At 38.2% G+C, this 18782-nt stretch overlaps 2 protein-coding genes across 5 annotated transcripts in view; one reads left to right on the forward strand and one right to left on the reverse strand.

Annotated features, from left to right (window-relative positions):
* Positions 1 to 2127: 2127 nt before the first annotated feature.
* LOC131968743 (uncharacterized) lies at positions 2128 to 9157 on the forward strand. 3 transcript variants are annotated; one of them, XM_059329747.1, is made up of 12 exons: positions 2128 to 2348; positions 2633 to 2681; positions 3103 to 3289; positions 3423 to 3571; positions 3655 to 4575; positions 5464 to 5662; positions 5799 to 5947; positions 7041 to 7248; positions 7370 to 7575; positions 7663 to 8232; positions 8354 to 8571; positions 8681 to 9157. In XM_059329747.1, exons 2-12 carry the CDS (start codon positions 2649 to 2651, stop codon positions 8748 to 8750), a joined length of 2910 nt encoding a protein of 969 aa, XP_059185730.1. In that variant the 5' UTR covers positions 2128 to 2348; positions 2633 to 2648; the 3' UTR covers positions 8751 to 9157. The 3 variants fall into 3 exon arrangements, with proteins under 3 accessions (XP_059185730.1, XP_059185728.1, XP_059185729.1); XM_059329745.1 differs by having other exon boundaries at positions 2129 to 2348; positions 2615 to 2681; XM_059329746.1 differs by lacking the exon at positions 2128 to 2348 and having other exon boundaries at positions 2598 to 2681.
* A 69-nt stretch (positions 9158 to 9226) lies between these two features.
* LOC131968741 (low-density lipoprotein receptor-related protein 1-like) overlaps positions 9227 to 18782 on the reverse strand; it is a 122872-nt gene continuing 113316 nt past the window's right edge. The window contains exons 76-90 of one of the 2 annotated variants that reach the window (XM_059329741.1): positions 18459 to 18724; positions 18191 to 18372; positions 17988 to 18094; positions 17243 to 17362; positions 16933 to 17109; positions 16166 to 16306; positions 15544 to 15717; positions 14632 to 14793; positions 14365 to 14533; positions 14160 to 14267; positions 13927 to 14000; positions 13213 to 13306; positions 13040 to 13078; positions 12143 to 12287; positions 9227 to 11146 (exon numbers count right to left, since the gene is read on the reverse strand). In XM_059329741.1, the coding sequence (XP_059185724.1) occupies positions 11006 to 11146; positions 12143 to 12287; positions 13040 to 13078; positions 13213 to 13306; positions 13927 to 14000; positions 14160 to 14267; positions 14365 to 14533; positions 14632 to 14793; positions 15544 to 15717; positions 16166 to 16306; positions 16933 to 17109; positions 17243 to 17362; positions 17988 to 18094; positions 18191 to 18372; positions 18459 to 18724 (2099 nt within the window). In that variant the 3' untranslated portion in view covers positions 9227 to 11005. The remainder of the gene's footprint in view (positions 11147 to 12142; positions 12288 to 13039; positions 13079 to 13212; positions 13307 to 13926; positions 14001 to 14159; positions 14268 to 14364; positions 14534 to 14631; positions 14794 to 15543; positions 15718 to 16165; positions 16307 to 16932; positions 17110 to 17242; positions 17363 to 17987; positions 18095 to 18190; positions 18373 to 18458; positions 18725 to 18782) is intronic. The other variant, XM_059329742.1, reaches the window with a different exon arrangement.

Consider the following 18782-nt stretch of genomic DNA (forward strand, 5'->3'; position numbering starts at 1 on the left):
ATGTCCTTCTATTTGAATACTCCTTTTTCTGTGTGCTGTGCCTGGCATATACAATCTGTTTTATGTTTTCTAAATACATTTTTAAGCAGTATTTACTAAAGGTTATAATGCAGATAATTGCAAAATTGTATTAATCTCTAACAATTACCAATCTACTTGTATTAATATTAATTGTTAATTCATATCAATTTTATCACTTCCTTTTATTGTTTTACAGAGCCAATTATTTTCTTGTTTTGTAGATATTAAATATAACAAAGACTTTATGTGAAAATATTAAGACGCATGCCCAAGAATGATCAAAGATGATACTTTTTTCTTATATAGAACATTCAAACTAAAAGATAAAAAAGTTTTATTGATTTTTGCATTATGAACAATAGTGGAAGAAGTAAAGGTACTAATTGAACAGTGTAAAAATAGTCTGTTACAACTAAGTCTATACATTAAAAAAATAGTACTTTTAGTTACTGGACAAACATTAACATTGTTAACCCTGAAATGAGAGAAACTCTGAGTTTCCCGCTCCAGAAAGGGATATATTATAATGCAATACACTGTGGAACAATGTCATGATAAATAATACACTGGTTTGGCACTCTGGGCTTCCATCCATATGTGTGATCTGTTTCACAACAGGCCTACATAGGAGTTGTTTTATATTGCACAACACTGCTACAGTTATGTTTTAAAAAGCTTTTCAAGATAAAGTTTGGATTTATTTTGTACTTTTTTGGTAATTTCTTGTGATTTTGTGCACTTTTGTAAAGAGTATAGATTGGGGGGCAAGTGGGTTACACTTTAACAGTTTCATGTATTATTTTATTCTACATATTTTTATTACCAGTCTACTCTGCTTAATATTATTATTAGTTGATATGAATTGTTTGACTGAGCCAATTATTTTCCTGTTTTATATTGAAGATTTTAAAAATCACAAATCCTGCATGCTTTATGTGAAAATCTCTTGAAGAGATAATTATTAAGACGCATGCCCAAGAATGATCAAAGATTATACTTTTTTCTTAAAAAGAACATACAAACAAAAAGAGAAAAAATATATATTATTTTTTGCATTGTGAACAATGGCTGAAGAAGTAAACATACTAATTTAACAGTGTAGAAATAGTCTGTTACACCTAAAAGTCCTACATTAAAAAATAGTACTTTTTGTTATTGGTTTCCTCACAGAGAAACACCCAAATGACTGAATGACATTACATAGGGTGAGTACAACTGAGTGACACTAGGCTATAGAATGTACATACAACGCTCAGGAGCAGTTGGTAACATCACTTGAAAACTTGTTACAAAGACCTAGGACTTTACAATATCTGCCTAGATAAGTAAAGGTAAAAGCAGAACTGTTAGGGAAACCCCCACACCAAGGTAAACACGTGTCTATACAAAATAAAGTATTTGCAGGAAAATGTTTTTAAAGTTCCAAAATTAAGATTAGGCAACTTTGCAGAATCATCCACACTGCAATATATAGCTAGAAAAGGTGGCACATATTTTAACTACTTTATATACTGATGGGTATCTTCATCTAGTTATGTAGTTCCTCCAAATCGTCACCCTGTAAAAATAATCGCCAAACTAATTTTTTCAAGTTTAGCAGGAAACACAAAAAACTTCACCAAAAGTGTAACAAATGACATTTACTGAGCATTTCACTAAAAAAGGATGTAATAAAGGATGGCTATTGGCATAGTAGTAACAATGTGTGTAAATAATGTAACTTAGAAATAGAGAAATAAATGGCTTAGGCAATTTTTTGAACATGCCTTTGTGACTTAAGCAAGATATGGTAACACTTTATTTTGAAGGTGTCTACATAAGAGCGACATTAGCCTGTCACAAATATGACTTGACAAGTTTCATGAACATTAATGACACTTTGAAGTAACATTAATGCTCATGATACTTGTCATGTCATGTTTCTGACAGGCTTGTGTGACTCTTATGTAGACACCTTCACAATAAAGTGTTACCATATCTTGCTTAAATCACAAAGGCATGTTCAAAAATGCCTAAGTCACATTTTATTTTAACGTAGGCATAATAAGTCACACACTTGACATAGGCCATTATCTTAAAGGGATGAAATCACATGGTCTGATCAACTGAGGATGTAGGCGATTTTACCACAGGTGGCCGGCATCATGAGGAGATGATTTAGGCAACAAAAAACAATTTTGACCAAAAATGACTTAGGCGATTATTTTGACAGTGTGACGGAATGACACCTCAGCCCACTGAATTTGACTACAGTGGGTGACAGTGAGAGTTTGTTTCAGTTTCATTTATCAGGAAGACGCAGCGTTTCAGGTGTAGAGCATACGAAGGTACTGTTTGTCATTTTCATAATGTTTTACCTGCTGCATGTTCAAAAGGTTGACATAAAGTTTGTGACGTGACGTTGCGTTAAAAATGTAGAAGCTAAGAAGAGTGGAAGGCAAAGTTAGAGCCAAACAAAGTTATCATTAGCGTGTCGTAACCGAGATGATGAATGTGATAATGTGATGAATTATATGATAAAAACACGTCGAAGAAAAGAGTTATTTATTTTTTTAGAAATGGAAGCATGACGACAATACCCCCTCTGTCACAGATATTTGCTCTGTTAAAGGAAGAAGACTGTCAAAATGTCAGGCTGTGACGCAGTGGAGTCCATGCAGGTGAGTCGTTCAGCAAACTAATGTAGAACAATGGAGCATATCAAAGATTAAAGGAGCTGAGGTATTCATAAACCTTTATCACATCAGCCATTTTGACATGTAACATGATTAAAATAATATTAGCTTAGTGGGAAAACATGACCTCTTGTTCTTACCTTATGCTTATGACCTCCAGTCCTGTATACAGATCATGCTAAAATAAAGTTGAAAAATAAGTCATCAATTTGAGTTTTTCTGTTTTGAATCTGTGCCGGTGGTGTCATTCACTTTCTGTTTTCTATCCTTACACATTCCTAGAAACAGTTGTTTTCAAACCAGACCTTTCAAGCTTAATGGCTTAGAGGATTTTTGTACTTTTTTGTTTAGTAAAACAGTGACATGGACTGTAACATGTTTTCTGGCTCTGATGACTCTATCACAGAACAAAGATGGAGTTTACGTGCTTCTCTCAGTCAAGTGGTCGAAGAGTGTTCAACCACATAAATACAAAGTAGAGCTGCAGAAAGTTCTTCAGAGTTGGGCCTGCAGAATTGAAGAATATCAAGCAGAGTGCAAAGTTATAGATGTCTCAAACGGGAGAGCTGTAATAAGTCTTCAGCCTGCTCCAGGTATAGTATGAATTTTTAAGGTACAATTAAATCACACACATACAGTACTACTGCAATTTAATTGCGACTCTAAGACAATGTTCTTTTCTTTCTTTTTGAGGCAAATTGTTTTTGTGTTTGTCTTCTCTTTAAGCCCCACATGATCTTCAGAAACTGAATGGAGAGCCACCAAAGGAGAAAGATAAGAAAAAAGTCACAACAATAACTGTTGTGTCTGTGAAACCAATACCAGAAGATGCTTCAATGACGCTTCCTCCTTCATCCATGCCACAGCCACAAGATGTATGTACTGTGTCGTAAATGGAGGAAAAAATTATATAGGAAATGTATGCTTCTTGCTTCATTAATGATTGTATTTTATTTAGGATCAAATGCAACAGGGGGAGCACAGTAGTGCAGTTTCCCCAGCAGCAGATGTGACCTGTAGTGTCGCAGTGAGCCACTTCTGGTACGTGAGCCGCATCTACAGGGAGGAAATTGATCGTATAGCGAAAGAAAATGGAGTTAAAATCACATCGGACGTAGTGGTGACATTTAAGGCAGACCAGGAAAATGGAGGGCAACAAAAAGCTTTCTCAGAGTTCACAAGCCTTGTCCAGGATTGTTTAGGTGAATCAGATGGCGTAACTTTCAAGTACGTAGATGAAGAAAAGTTGAAAGATGTATTCAAAATCGCAGACAGCAAGGAGAGCAAGCTTTTGCTTACTGTATCCTCTAAAGAAATGACAGCTTGTGGGCCAACTCCAAGTTTAGAAGCCATCAAAAAGTCCTTAATTACAAAGACTACCAGCACTACTGTTGGAAAGTCTACATGGGGATCTCAAGACACACCACTGAGCATTGGCATGTCGATCCGAGACCCTCTTGTCAAGTCTGGACTTACCATGGAGGAGAGCTCCTGGAAGCTGATCACTACTTCCTTCAATAAGGAAGTAACTAAGATTAAAACTAAGTTCGGTGTGGACTTTAAGGAATCAGGCAAAAGTCAGGGTGAAGTGGAAGTCAGAGCTTGCTACAATAAACCTGGAGGAAACGAGGCAATGGAGAGCCACGCTGTCAGAGCTCTTCTTCATCTGTACCAGAAGGTTGCAACATCCCCCTGGGACATCAAACACCACGGGGAATCTTCATCACAGGGAGCCTCTGGTGGAACTGTGTTGAAAGAACAATCAGGATACAACACTGAAGCATCCACAGAAGAGGGAGCGACAATTGTGTCTTTGGAACCAATACCAGAAGATGCTTCAGTGACGCTTCCTCCTTCATCCATGCCACAGCCACAAGATGTATGTACTGTGTTGTAAAGATATGCTAATTATAGGGATACTTGGCTGATTTTCAACAGGCTTTGTGTCACTGCAGTGCCATCCTCCCCACACTGTGGTCAGTGGTGGAAAGTAACTAAGTACATTTACTCAAGTACTGTACTTAAGTACAAATTTTAGGTACTTTCACTTTATTTTAAAAATGTTATTCTACTTTATACTTCTACTATACTTTAACTATATCTCAGAGTGAAATGTACTTTTTAATTCACTACATTTATCTTACAGCTAGAGTTACAATACTTATTCTGATTTTACAAACAAGAGATATGACGAATTTATACAATATAATGTGTATGATATTCTGTGCTATAGATTAAAGTATCCAATGTTGTGAAAAGTAGTTAAAGTGTGTTCCAACTCCACTTGCTATAACACAAAAATGCTGCTTGGGGTAAAAGCATCAGTATTATTAGAGAGAGAGAGAGCGTGTGTGTTTATCTGTTAAATAACAGATATTAATCGGTCTGGAGCCAGTCTAGTTTTTGGTTTTAAAACTGGTGTGGAAATAGTGGCAGAATGTTTTTTTTAATGCATTTCCAAGTAGTAACTAAAAAACACCACAGAGGTGATCCAGTTCGTGTTCCAGCATGCCTGTATGTTTTTCTGTAAACTGTATGTGAAAGTGAAAGCCTAAAAAGCACAAGTCCCAAGTAATCTGAGCCTAATGCTCTCTGCTGTATCAAGCCTGTCTGCTTAGGGCATGTTCTGTCATCATATTGCATTGCACTTTCTCCCAAAAGGTTATCTTTAAACCAGATAATTTAATGTGAATATCATAGAGCATTTGGTGCTTTTTAGCTTAGTACACCAGTAACATTAACTGTAACATGTTTTTTGGCTCTAAAGACTTCATCAGAGAACAACGATGGAGTTCACGTGCTTCTCTCAGTCGAGTGGTCGAAGAGTGTTCAACCACATAAATACAAAGTAGAGCTGCAGAAAGTTCTTCAGAGTTGGGCCATCAACATTGACAAATATCGAGGAGAGTGCGAAGTTATAGATGCCTCAAACGGGAGTGCTGTAATAAGTCTTAAGCCTGCTCCAGGTATAGTATGAATTTTTAAGGTACAATTAAATTGCACACATACAGTACTACTGCAATTTTATTGTGACTTTAATACAATGTTCTTTTCTTTATTTTTTTATTTACAAATTGTTTTTGTGTTTGTCTTCTCTGTAAGCCCAACATGATCTTCAGAAACTGAATGGAGAGCCGCCAAGGGAGAAAGATAGGAAAAAAGTCACAACAATATCTGTTGAGTCTGTGAAACCAATACCAGAATGTGCTTCAATGACGGTTCCTCCTTCATCCATGCCACAGCCACAAGATGTATGTACTGTGTTGTAAAGAAATGCTAATTATAGGGATACTTGGCTGATTTTTAACAGGCTTTGTGTCACTGCAGTGCCATCCTCCCCACACTGTGGTCAGTGGTGGAAAGTAACTAAGTACATTTACTTTACAAGTACTGTACTAAAGTACAAATTTGAGGTAGTTTTACTTTATTTCAAAATGTTATTCTACTTTATACTTCTACTATACTTTCACTATATCTCAGAGGGAAATTTACTTTTTAATTCACTACATTAATCTTACAGCTAGAGTTACAATACTTATTCTGATTTTACAAACAAGAGATATGACGAATTTATACAATATAATGTGTATGATATTCTGTGCTATAGATTAAAGTATCCAATGTTGTGAAAAGTAGTTAAAATGTGTTCCAACTCCAATTACTATAACACAAAAATGCTGCTTGGGGTAAAAGCATCAGTATTATTATCCCAATAATATGATATACATATAACTCTTGGAAAGGGAAGATTCTGGCCAACACTGTAATATTTTTTTTACATTGCTGTTAATACTTTTGTACTTTTACTTACGTGAAATATTGAATGTAAGATTCTACTAATTTAAGTGTATTTTTAGAGTAGTATTGCTGCTTTTACTTGCTCACTCACTGACTGGTGACACAAGGCGGGTTGCACTTTGATCACATTCAATTTGGAGAGTTGTTACGGGGGCAAGTACATGTACTTGGTAGTGTTCATGTACTTGTGAACACCACAGTTACTGTCTTTAGCTAAAATATGATCCATACACATCAGGCTGCAACATCATCTGATCTTACTGATCTTTCATTTTTAATATTTGGTGGGTAATTATACCACACAGCAGCCTCAGAACTGGTGTTTCAGTCAACAGGATTTTCCACCTTTCAAGCTGTCAAAATTTTCCAAAATCTAATATATGAAATGTGCTGTGCGATAAGTATTGTTCCATTAATATTAATGTATAGGTTTTAAGGAATTTAAGCACACTATCTTGAGTTATTTGTGAAAATGTCATAATGAAATGCTTTTTACCATGTTAATACTACATACATCAACATTAATGGTTTTTGCCATGTTTTCAGGCTGCGATGATGTCATCCCAGGATAAAGATGAATGTACTGTTGGTCTCTATGTGGAGTGGTCAAATGGTGATCGACCACTTAACTTTAAAATGCATCTACAGCAAATTCTCCAGCTTTGGTTCTACAGAAACAGAATTGAAGCATCCTGCTCAGTTTTAAGTGCTTCAACAGACGGGATAGTTGTGCTGAAGCTTACACCTGCTCGAGGTTCAGTATGATTGTTTAGTTGTCACTTACCTCATATAACCTGGTTAACTTTATATAGAGTTTCTTGAGCTTTAATTTATATGTTTTGGAGGCAAATTAATTTTGTCTGTTTCTGTTCTAGCCCAGAGTGAGCTTCACAGACTGAGAGGACAAACATTCTCCACCAGTGGTAGGAGAGCAGTCACAATAATGTCTGTCGGTCTGATAAAGTCAGATCTGGAGACAGATAATTTATCAAGGGACGTTCCTCCATCATTCGCGTCGGATCTGGAGACAGATAATTCCTCAAGGGACGTTCCTCCATCATTCGCGTCAGGGACACAAAACGTGTGTAGGCCTACTGTCTAATAGAAAATTGCAAATTCATCACATTCAATTTGGTTTTATTCATTCATTCATTGTATTTCTGTTTAGGTGGAAGATAAACTGGGGGAACAAAGTCAGAGCACATCTATATGTGACATCCCAATGCTCCATTTCTGGTATGTGAACCAGGCCTACAAGGAGGAAATGAAGCGTATAGAGAAAGAGAGTGGAGGTAAAATCCTGGCAGAAGCAAAGCTGACATTTGAAGCAGACACTAAAGATGGAAATCCAGACTACGCTTTCTCTGAGTTCATTAACCTTGTTCATAAGCGCTCAGGGGAATCCAAGGGCTTCACTGTTCCTCTCACCAAAGTGAATCCAGAGGAGTGGAGGGACACACTGAGTATCATCCAGAGATCTGAGAACAACCTTTTTCTAACTGTATCCTCTAAAGAAATGACTGTATGTGGGCCAAGACGAGGTCAAGATGCCATCAGACAGTCGTTGAATGCACCAAGAAATACCAGCACTACTGTTGGAGAGAGCTCACAGGCATCTCAAGAGGGAGACCAGCCTGATGGACACATGACATGGGATAACAGTTCCTATTCCCTCCCTGGATTCTCAGGCTGCGGCACTATAAACATCACCTATAAGATTTCATGTGGAGTTCAGACGGTAAATCCCGATTTACATATTTGACATTATTTCTATATGTAACTTCTAAGTTAATTTCTAATATGTCTAATCTAACATATATCATTATCAATAAGTTCTATATTTCATTTTCACATAACAGTCGAGGCATCCAAATCCTGGAGAGCGCTATTATGGTATTACTAGAACAGCATATCTGCCAGACAACAAAGAGGGCAACGAGGTGCTGAAGCTGCTGAAGAAAGCGTTTGACCAGAGGCTCATTTTCACTGTTGGGACGTCCAGAACGACTGGGATGGACAACCAGGTGACCTGGAACGACATTCACCACAAGACCTCCATGACAGGAGGAGCACAGGGGTACAGTACAAATCTCTTCGTTCTTTTTAATGAATATTCTTTATTAGTCAATCTACTGAAATGTTACCAATGTTACACATGAACACGTGTACATACTGTGTTTCTACAGTTGTGGGTACCCTGACCCTGACTACCTGAGCACAGTCAAAGAGGAGCTGAAGGCTAAAGGCATCGTGTGAAGACTTTGATACAAAGTGGATGAGGACACATGTTCCATATAAAAAATTAAGATGATTATTTAACACAAGCAATTGTTGGGATGCACATGCTGCTGTAGCTCTTATATGCCATCTCTCTTCTTCTCTTGTATTTGTTGACGTTATTAGTAAGGGTTGCTTTGAGCTGGACAGGACAGCATTTATAGCTTAAGAGTTTAAAGTTCAGCAACATGTATAACTGTAACTTCGCCTGTTAAGAATACGTTTTTTGATGATTTTCTTTATTTTTTTGCTGATTGATAAAAGTTGACAACCTGTAACAAGATTAAGATTGACATTTGCACACATAAGTTGAACTCTATGTCTACAGAACACAATGAAATTAACAATAATGAAGTTTGCTTAATAAATGATTAAACCAACTAAAACTGTCTTATCATCACGGTTTTCTTCACTTCAGCACATGTTGTGGAAATAAAAACACAAAACACACTGGCTTATTTTCTGTACAATTTTTAAAATTTTATTTATAACAATATCTGTTATTTAGTTTGTAAAGTACTCCAGCAAAAATTAAACATTATTCTCTTTCCAGAAGAAAGTCTGAGCCTCCATGCATCGTGTACTATAAAAGCTATGTGTCATTTTTCATTAAAAAGAACAAGGACTAATCAAAAAACAATTCTGAAAATGCATGTATGATTTTGCAAAAATGTTCTTTAGGTAAAATGATTGTACTTCTCTCTCAATTAAAGACAAAACATATACAACAGCATAAAATAACACTTGCTGACAGGTAAGCAAAATAAAAAAAACTTGCTATTGTAGTTACATTAAAGATTGGTGTTACTTTTCACATGCATTAAGATATGGCTGACACATTTTTGACAGAAAGCAGCATTTTGGGACAGAGGCTGAGCGTAAGGACGTGTCAGAGCGACCAGAATGGTAGCATTAGCAGCAGCAGGGCACAGAGGAGTGAGAGATTAGAAAGAGCTCAAGAAGAGCAGAGAAATGCTAAAGACCAAATGAACATAATGCACTTAAGACTGAGTCATTACAAAACTGTGAATGTACAGACTTTGATCCTCTAAAGGTAGAAAGATTAATCTACTAACAAAGCCAGATGGATGTCATCTGGTCTTTACAAAAAAAAAAAAAAATGGACTGGAGAAATAAAAGACAAACAAAAGACCCATCATGATCATTTTTTTTTCTTCGATTTTACCATAATTGCAGCCTCCCCATCTTCGAAATGAAGACCCTTGTAACAGACAACTAACTGAAGCAGACATGACACTATCCATCTGTCTTGTTTCTGGCCCTCCCGTTATTAGCCGGCTGTGGTTTGGGCATATACGCACAGCCAGCTGCCCACCCATCAAGGCATTCAACCTTCCCGTCTCTTAACGTCTGTAATCTCCACCCACCACTCTGCCTGGAATGTTTAATCCATGACCAACTTCCTTACTCTCCATAATCAGACACCAAAAAACATCTCTCATCCTCTCACTTCAGCAACACGTGAGCTCCAACTGTCATACAATGTGATAAAAACAAACATACCTGTTTTACATCTTACGGTATAAAGCCTACAGTATACACTATACCGTAAAATATGAATTCTGTGCAAGGAAGACAACACAATCATTTCATGAACATTGTTCTCTGAGAAGAAATTATGTGGAAATACTGTAGTTGCCATCTGGTATTGACATTTTACATGTGCTATACACAAACGGTGCTATCACGAATCTGTCTCACACAACCTTGCTGAGAAACTCCAGCAAGACAACATATGTACCGATTTAGAAAACTTTGAGTTTTGCCTTTCCCGCTCAAAGTCAACACAAACAACAAACAGTTGGCACTGGTGAAATGGAACAATGTTTTTTTCTTTTCTATACAATTCATACAAAAATAAAAAATTAAAATTGCTCCAATGATAGCATCTTTTCTTCTGATTTTCTTGTTTCCATTTCATTTTGCACAGAGGTAGTGGCTATTTAGGTAAAGGGTAAGGGACAAAGTGTAAATTAAAAATCTCTCATAGAAAACGTTATTCATTTTTGACCAGAGGAATCTCAAAAGAACAAAATATAATACTGCAATCACATACAAAAGTAGTCCTTCATTTTTGTACATTTTATACAGTGTTCACACTTTTTATCAATTTTCTCTCACACTTTTTTGTCGATTTTTTTTCGTTTCGTTTTTCTTTAAAAGGCAAGAAGAGGGGTGTGTTTGGAATAGCGTGATCCAGGCTGAGGGACAGTCTATGTCAGGGGGTCCACAAGGGGCTCCTCATCTCCACGTGATAGCAACTCCTTCTTCTCATCTGTGCTGGCCAGAGAGTTGCGGCTGTTGTGTGCTCCCATGTACAGAGTGGCATATACTGGGTTTGTGAAGTTGGTGGGCTGGAAAGATCCAAAAATGATTCATTAGAAATGATATCTAAGTCTGGAGGCTACAACATCTGTGTATATACATATGTATAAACAGTACTGTGCAAAAGTCTTAGGCAGGTGTGAAAAAATGCCTAGAAGAATTAAAGCTGGTTTGAAGGAAAAGGGTGGTCACACCATATATTGATTTGATTTAGATGTTTCTTCTGTTCACTCACTTTGAATTTGTTAATTGATAAAAAATAAACATTTCTATTTTTGAAAGCTTTTTTTATTTTACAGAATTTTTCCACACCTGCCTTAGAATTTTGCACAGTGCTGTAGATAGTACCAGTCAAACGTTTGGACACCCCTTCTCATTCAATGGTTTCTCTATTTTTATTGTATTTTCTACATTGTAGATATCAATATTAAAGACATCAAAACTATGATGGAACACATATGGCATTATGTAGTGGACAAAGAAGTGTTAAACAAACCAGATTATGTTTTTTAGATTCTTCGAAGTAGCCTTTAACCTTTTGCTTTGTTGGTCTCAAACACATTAGGAAGGCAAAAAACTCCACAAATTAACTCTTGACGAGTCAAACCTGTTAAGTGAAAACCATTAGTTGAACACCATGAATCCGACTGAGAGAATAACAGAAGGGAGCAAAGCTGTCATCAAAATAAAAGGTGGCTATTTCGAAGAATCTAAAATATAAAACATATTCAGATTTTTTTTACTACATAATTCCATATGTGTTCCTTTAGTTTTGATGTCTTTAATATTAATCTAAAATGTTGAAAAAAATAAAGAAAAAAACCCTTGAATGAGAAGGTGCGTCCAAACTTTTGATTGGCACTATATATGAACAGTTTATTTCCAAAAACAGATAAAAGCCATACTTAAAATGTTGATTAAAAAAAAGCACAATAAAATTACATGATTTGGGAAAATAAATAAAAACTCAGATATCTGTTTTTGCAAATGAACTCATCATAAGCATGCCTCATATTTTTCTCTACCTTGTCTGGGTCCAGTGTGAAGTCTGCGTCTAGCAGCTCCCCGGCGTCGTCGTCCGGCTCGCCCTCGTAGATCTTGTAGGCAGGGTTTCCGATCTCAACATTCATGGCCCCGTTGGTCATCCTTTGGTGCTGGAAGCCCTTGGCCCTATGCAAAGTAAAGAGCACAGTCATACCTCTGTGTCATATTCAAGATTATTATAGCCTAAACGGTGCAAGCGGGGACACAGCCACATCATGAAGGGAGGGAAGAGGCATCACATGACTCTCACCACCATCCAGGCTGAGGGAACTAAGCCACAGCACAGGCACCAACACAAACCCAGCATTCATGTAGCTCACAACAGATCCAGATCCAGAGGAGCTGGATACAGGACTGTTAATGTACAGACTTTATTTTAAGACCATAATAAACCCACAATAGGTCCTCCAAAATCTGCCATGAATGTCTGTATCATCTATGGTTTCTTGCTCTAAGTAAATGCTGGATTTTTCACATTGCATTTTCCAATCTGAGCTTGGAAGAATGCTGTCACACTGTCCATCTCTCACTATGAGAGACACTACCACAATACAAACCACAGCACAGTACAGTAAGTACAATATGGCACAATATGATGGACAACATATGACGGAGCTACAGCACTGGCTTGTGCATAGACAGATCTATTGAATAGATCTGGGGCCACTCTGAAGAGGGCAGTTTAACAGGAGAGATACTGCAGGATGAACCGCAGCTCCCATGAACATCTGAGAGAATGGCGCGACATTCACCACAGGACCAAACACTGCACGGCGATCAAGACTTATGGGTAAGGGAGAGACAGAGAAAGAGAGAGCATCAGGATGCAGAACTAAATGAGGGCGTGGTAGAAAAAGAGTAACCCTGGCAACCGTTACCGCAAGCGTCTGGAGCCGGTTTTACCGGGCCGGCTAGACCTGAGGAGCACAAGAGACGCCATTACAGGGAGGAGAGGAAGAGCAAACAGAAGTGAAAGAGGGAGGGAAAGAGGGAATACAAAGGCAGTAAGAGGTCACAGCTGTCTCTTGTTTTTAATGTTTTAAATACTCACCCTCTCATCCTTTTTCTGTACCAGAACAGCGCTCCTACAGCCAGCAGAATCAGCAACAACAGCAGCAGCACAGGGATCACTATGGAGGCTGTGCCTACAACACAAACACACACACGTAAGAAAGAGATGGAGATTTTTTTTCCATTCAATTAACTTTTAGTATTAATGCAGTGGTGGAAAAAGTATTCAGATCCCTTACTTTAGTAAAAGTACTAATATATATACTACACTGTGAAATTACTCCACTACAAGTAAAAGTCCTGCATTCAAAACTTACTAAAGTAAAAGTATCAGCATCAAAATGTACTTATGTTTCAGATTGTTTTATACATTCTAAATATATTATTAGATTATTTATTAATATATTATTGTTTTAATTTTGTAAAGATAGGGATCATTTTAAATACTAAAGATTTCATTTTAAATTCATTATTGATCATGTTTTTTTAAATTAAATCTCAACCTGAAAAGTAACTAAAGCTGGCAGCTAAATGTAGTGGAGTAAAAGGTACAATATTTGTCTTTAAAATGTAGTGAAGTAGAAGTATAAAGTAACATAAAATGGAAATACTCAAATAAAGTTAACGTAACTCAAAATTGTACTGAAGTACAGTACTTTAGTAAATGTACTTAGTGACATTCCAATATTGCATTGATGACCAATCATGTTTATGATATCTCTTCATAGATATCATGGTAGAAGTGCCAACTTACGTCCGCTTGAACTTGATTCACCTCCACTGTTGGCTACAGACTCACAGCGATGCCCCGCCCAGCCAGGTGAACATCTACACACACACACACACACACACACACACACACACACACACACACACACACACACACACACACACACACAGAAGAAAGGATATGCATGTATGCAATGATACATTACAGATATTCAGACTCAAATGATAACAAATATGGATAAAAGCACTGCTCCTCACCTGCACTCTGGAAGTCGGGTGACAGAGTTTATAGAGCACTGGCCATTTGCACAGTACTCATTTGAATCACATGTGTAACAGCTGGGCTGAATTCTTCCATTTGTGCAGCTGTAGAAAACAGAAAAAGGTGCAAGTTGCAATGATGGATAAAGATAAGCCAACTTTGCACGTGGAAGTTTAATTAGAAGTAGAAGATGTGTCTTACCGGCAGGTGAAGTCCCCTGTAGTGCCGATACACTCGCCATCACGACAGTAGTGACACTTGTCTACCTCACATGTGCTGCCGCTGTACTGAGGCAGACACTGGCACAGTTTGGAGCCATTTTCACTTTGTAGACATGTGCCTTTGTTCAGGCAGTGGCCTTCACAGCTTCCTGTTCACACACACATAAACATGTCAGTGCACTGCTTCCAGCCACATTATAATCTATGACAAAAAAAGAAGAAATCTGCACGTTGATGAGACACTCACTGTACTGGCACTTGTCTCCCAGGAAGTCAGAGGGGCAGCGGCATGTCGGCTGGTTTCCGATGCTGACTGTACAGTTGCCTCCGTTTTTGCAGTAATCCTTACAGGTGTGCAGGTTACAGTTTGGCCCCGTGAAGCCTGTCAGGCATCGACAGGTAGGAGAACCTGTGGAAGGAAAGACGCGAAGGGATAAATAGATGGAAGGCTGAACGGGGATGATGAGAGAGAAAGGACATGTCATATTACTGGGCCAACAGAAACATAAATGGGGCCTCAAAGCCACATTTTAGCATATATTGCATTTTTTCAAATTTGTATTTAATAACTTTTATACTGTACAGGCAAAATAAACAAAGCAGGTAAAAAATATTTTTTTCTATTTGAGATAATTAAATATTAAAATGACTCATAAATTTATGAGGGAAAAAATCTGCAATAGTCTCTGAGATAATAAAGAAAAAAACTTGGAGAAATCATGATTTATTTATTTATTTATTTTTGTGAAAGAACCACATCGTTCTCTTTGCATGACCTAATCAATCTAGTATATTTTTCTAAAAGAAAATACAAGTTAGTCTATAATCATATTATAAAAGGCATTCCAACATTGAAGATAAATTGCTGTGAATTTTTGCATCTTCAGAAAAAAACCCCACTGATGTGGATGAGGGGGCAGCTCTTGTGCATCAGGAACTACAGCACAATGGACAGATGCAAGGATTTGTGAGGTTTCTCTTGTACATTTTCCGCTTCAGTCTCTGGAGATATCCAAGTTTTTATCTTTTGAATGTTAGAAAATCTATTTTTCTCCCCTGAATATTTCCTCCCTTCCCCAGCTCCCTCATTTAAAGTTTCTTTTTTACAATGGCCCTAATACACCGACATAAAAACCAGCTTGCAATGTCCTTATGTTACCTGTAGGGGAAGGTGTGCATATGCCTCCGTTCTTGCAGTAGTCTCTGCACTGGTCGATCTCACAGCGATCTCCTCCATAATTTGGCTGGCAGCGGCACTTGGGCTGCTTGTGGGCGTTCAGGAAACAGCTGCCACCGTTCAGACACTGGACCAAGCAGGGACCACTGGGAGGAGCTGCGGATGATGACATTTTTTCAGTCACACAGAATGAATTCAGATGCCATTGTGTGTTCAAGGATTAAAGGATTCAAGAATTCAAGGACTCTTTATTGTCATAAAGAAAAGAAACGAAAATACCCTACCCGGGGATAAAATAATTAAAAAATAATTTAATTTAAGAACCTAAGGGCATAAAGTACAAGATAAAAAAGTACAAGCACTAAAATAAACAATGAGCATTAAAAAAATGAAATGTTCAAATAAAGTGATTGTGCGTGCAAAAAAGTGCAAATGAATATATTTATTGCAAAGGTCTGTTGATGTTAATGTCCAGGAGATGCCTGATAATGTTGTACAGAGGAGAGGCAGTGTTGCAGGGCTCCCCCAGAGTTCAACGGTCTCACAGCCTCTGGGAAGAAGCCGTTTGTGTGCATTCTGTATGTGGGAGTGTGTGTTTACTCACAGATAGGAGACAGTGTGGGAGTGGGCAGCTCCACACATGTGCCGTTGTCCAGCGTGCGTCCATTGGGACAGATGCAGACTGGTCCACTGGGGCTCAGCAGACACAGCCATTCACACTTCTTCCTGTCGCAGGGATTAGTCACTGACAAAGACAGAGGGAGAGCCTGTATTATAAAACTGCTTTGGTCCCAGTGGTGGTTCTACACAGGGGCCTCCAGGGGCCACTGCCCCTGTGAAGAAGCCCTTGGCCCCTGCTGTGGCTCCTGTGTCAAATTAATAATAAAATGATCAATTTATAACGATGAACAACGGAACAATTCTTACCTATTTTTTGTTCAAACAACATCTCAATGTACACATAAGGAACCCAGAATGTGTACATTGTATAATAGTTTAATTGTGCAATAAAAGCTAAAAATAAAGATCATTCTCACTGTACTGCACTTTAAAAATAAAAAATAATAATAATTGTGCACAAAAATGAGAAATGTCATTGTCGTACAAAAATAACTGTTAATGTTGGTAAGTCTCATTGCTTCAATCAATGTAGTTCTTCCAAATATGAGACTTTTAGCTAAAATAAAGGTTTTGAATGCTTAAATATAATTTTTGACGATTTTTAATGTGCTCCTCTGATTAAATACTTGCCCCTCCTAGGCCCCCACAGTAAAACTGGTCTATAACCGCCACTGTTTGGTCCTCTCTTCTTCTCGTCTTTATTTCAGTCAGCCTTACTGCTGCTGAGAGTTTGGACTGCTTTCTACTCACTCTCAGGCTGCTTGTAGCGGTGGTGCAGAGCTATATCTGTGGCGTGGTTCATTCCAGTCGTCAGGTTCTCAATGGGGCCTTTGCCAAACTTATTCACTCGGAAGACGTAGTTGTTGATGTAGGTGACGCCGTAGATGTAGTCCTCGAAGACGTCGATGCCGAAGGGTTGGTGGAGTTCTGTGTACAAACAGAGGAGACACGTTATGGGAGCTTTAAAGACAGTATACCTGCTAAAATACACATTCTTCCATCGTCCACCTCCTGACTCGTTGGTATGGATTACAACTTATTACATGATGTGCCACTCAACTGTTCTTGATGCTGTTTACAGCCACAACTACATCGCTGCCATTCAGCCTCACACTGCAGATCAGGGAGAGTTTAGCATCGGCCCAGTACAGACGCTCGTTGAAGTAGTCCACTGCTAGACCTTTATAGAGAGAGAGAGAGAGAGAGAGAGAGAGAGAGAGAGAGAGAGAGAGAGAGAGAGGGAGAGAGAGAGGGAGAGAGAGAGAGAGAGAGACGTATTAGAAAACACTATTAGAAAAGATAGAAAGAAGATAATTATTCTTGTTCCTGTCTGAGTTAAAAGGGAACACTGTAACTGCCTTAGTGCTATTTATAACTGATTCACTTCTTGTTTTGTAATTTACTATTGATATTCTTTAGTTTCATTATTAGAATTGATTATGATGTCTTATTTACTTTTACTGCTATATTTGTTATTTATACTACAGCTGTACAATGCTATCTTTTTATCTTTTTATTTTTTAAGCAGATGAGTTAAGGGTGTTCTGAGTTGGGGAAAAAAACATTTTAAGAATTGAAAATGATTTGTATACTATATTTTTGTGTCCAACATAGTGCTGCATTTTTATCTTTTAGGTATTGTTAAAAAATAATAATGAAAAAAAGATTAAAAAGAAGATTTAACTGATTGTGATTGTGATTCTGATTGTGACTTAATCTGACTTTGTGCACAACAGATCATTAAGGAGACGTTTTTATGTGTGTGTGTGTGTGTGTGTGTGTGTGTGTGTGTGTGTTTGTTTTACCAGTTGGCCACTGGATGTTTTCTTCCACCAGCGTCTCTCTCATGGTACCGTCCATAGCAGCTGTTTCAATCTTGGGATGGTTCCCCCAGTCTGCCCAGTACATTTTCCTAATGAAGGCAATGGAAAACGCCCATGTATCACTTCTGTTGTAACAACCAAATCCCCATTCATATTCTTGTGATTTTTTTCAGTGATCAGCTCACCCTCTCTGGGGGTCAACTACGATGGCATAAGGCTCGTCGATCATGCCGGAGATGAGGGTTTTGCGGTGGCGTCCTCCACTTAATTGGGCCACTTCGATGACATCTCTACCAGAGTCGGTCCAGTACAAGTTCCCTGCCACCCAGTCCACAGCAATGCCACGGGGCATCTTCAGGTCAGGGATCTGAACACAGAGACAGAGAAACAGCACTAAGACCTCCATCGTTTTGACCCACACCTGTATTGTACATAGTGCATGGACACACTTACCTCCACAGTTGTGACCCTCGAGTCAATTTGGCGTCGGTTGCGGTTGCTATTAGGTGAGGAAGAGGAGGAAGGTAAATCGTAGGAAGAAATCCGTCCTGTGTGCCAGTTTGTCCAGTAAATGCGGTTCGCCTTGACATGCAGGTCCATGGCATCAATTCGCACGTTGGCATCGCCTTGGAAGACCTGCTCATAGCGCCAGTTTGGCATGGAAGGGTCGAGGCTGCGGATCTCGCTGTCGTCTGCGATGTAGAGCACTTGTCTCGGAGCTGGGGATGTACAGGCAATTATGTCAGGCCAGGAAAAAGAGACGTGAGAACTTGAAGG

The sequence above is a fragment of the Centropristis striata genome, chromosome 3, assembly GCF_030273125.1.
Source record: "Centropristis striata isolate RG_2023a ecotype Rhode Island chromosome 3, C.striata_1.0, whole genome shotgun sequence".
NCBI classification, from domain to species: Eukaryota; Metazoa; Chordata; class Actinopteri; order Perciformes; family Serranidae; genus Centropristis; species Centropristis striata.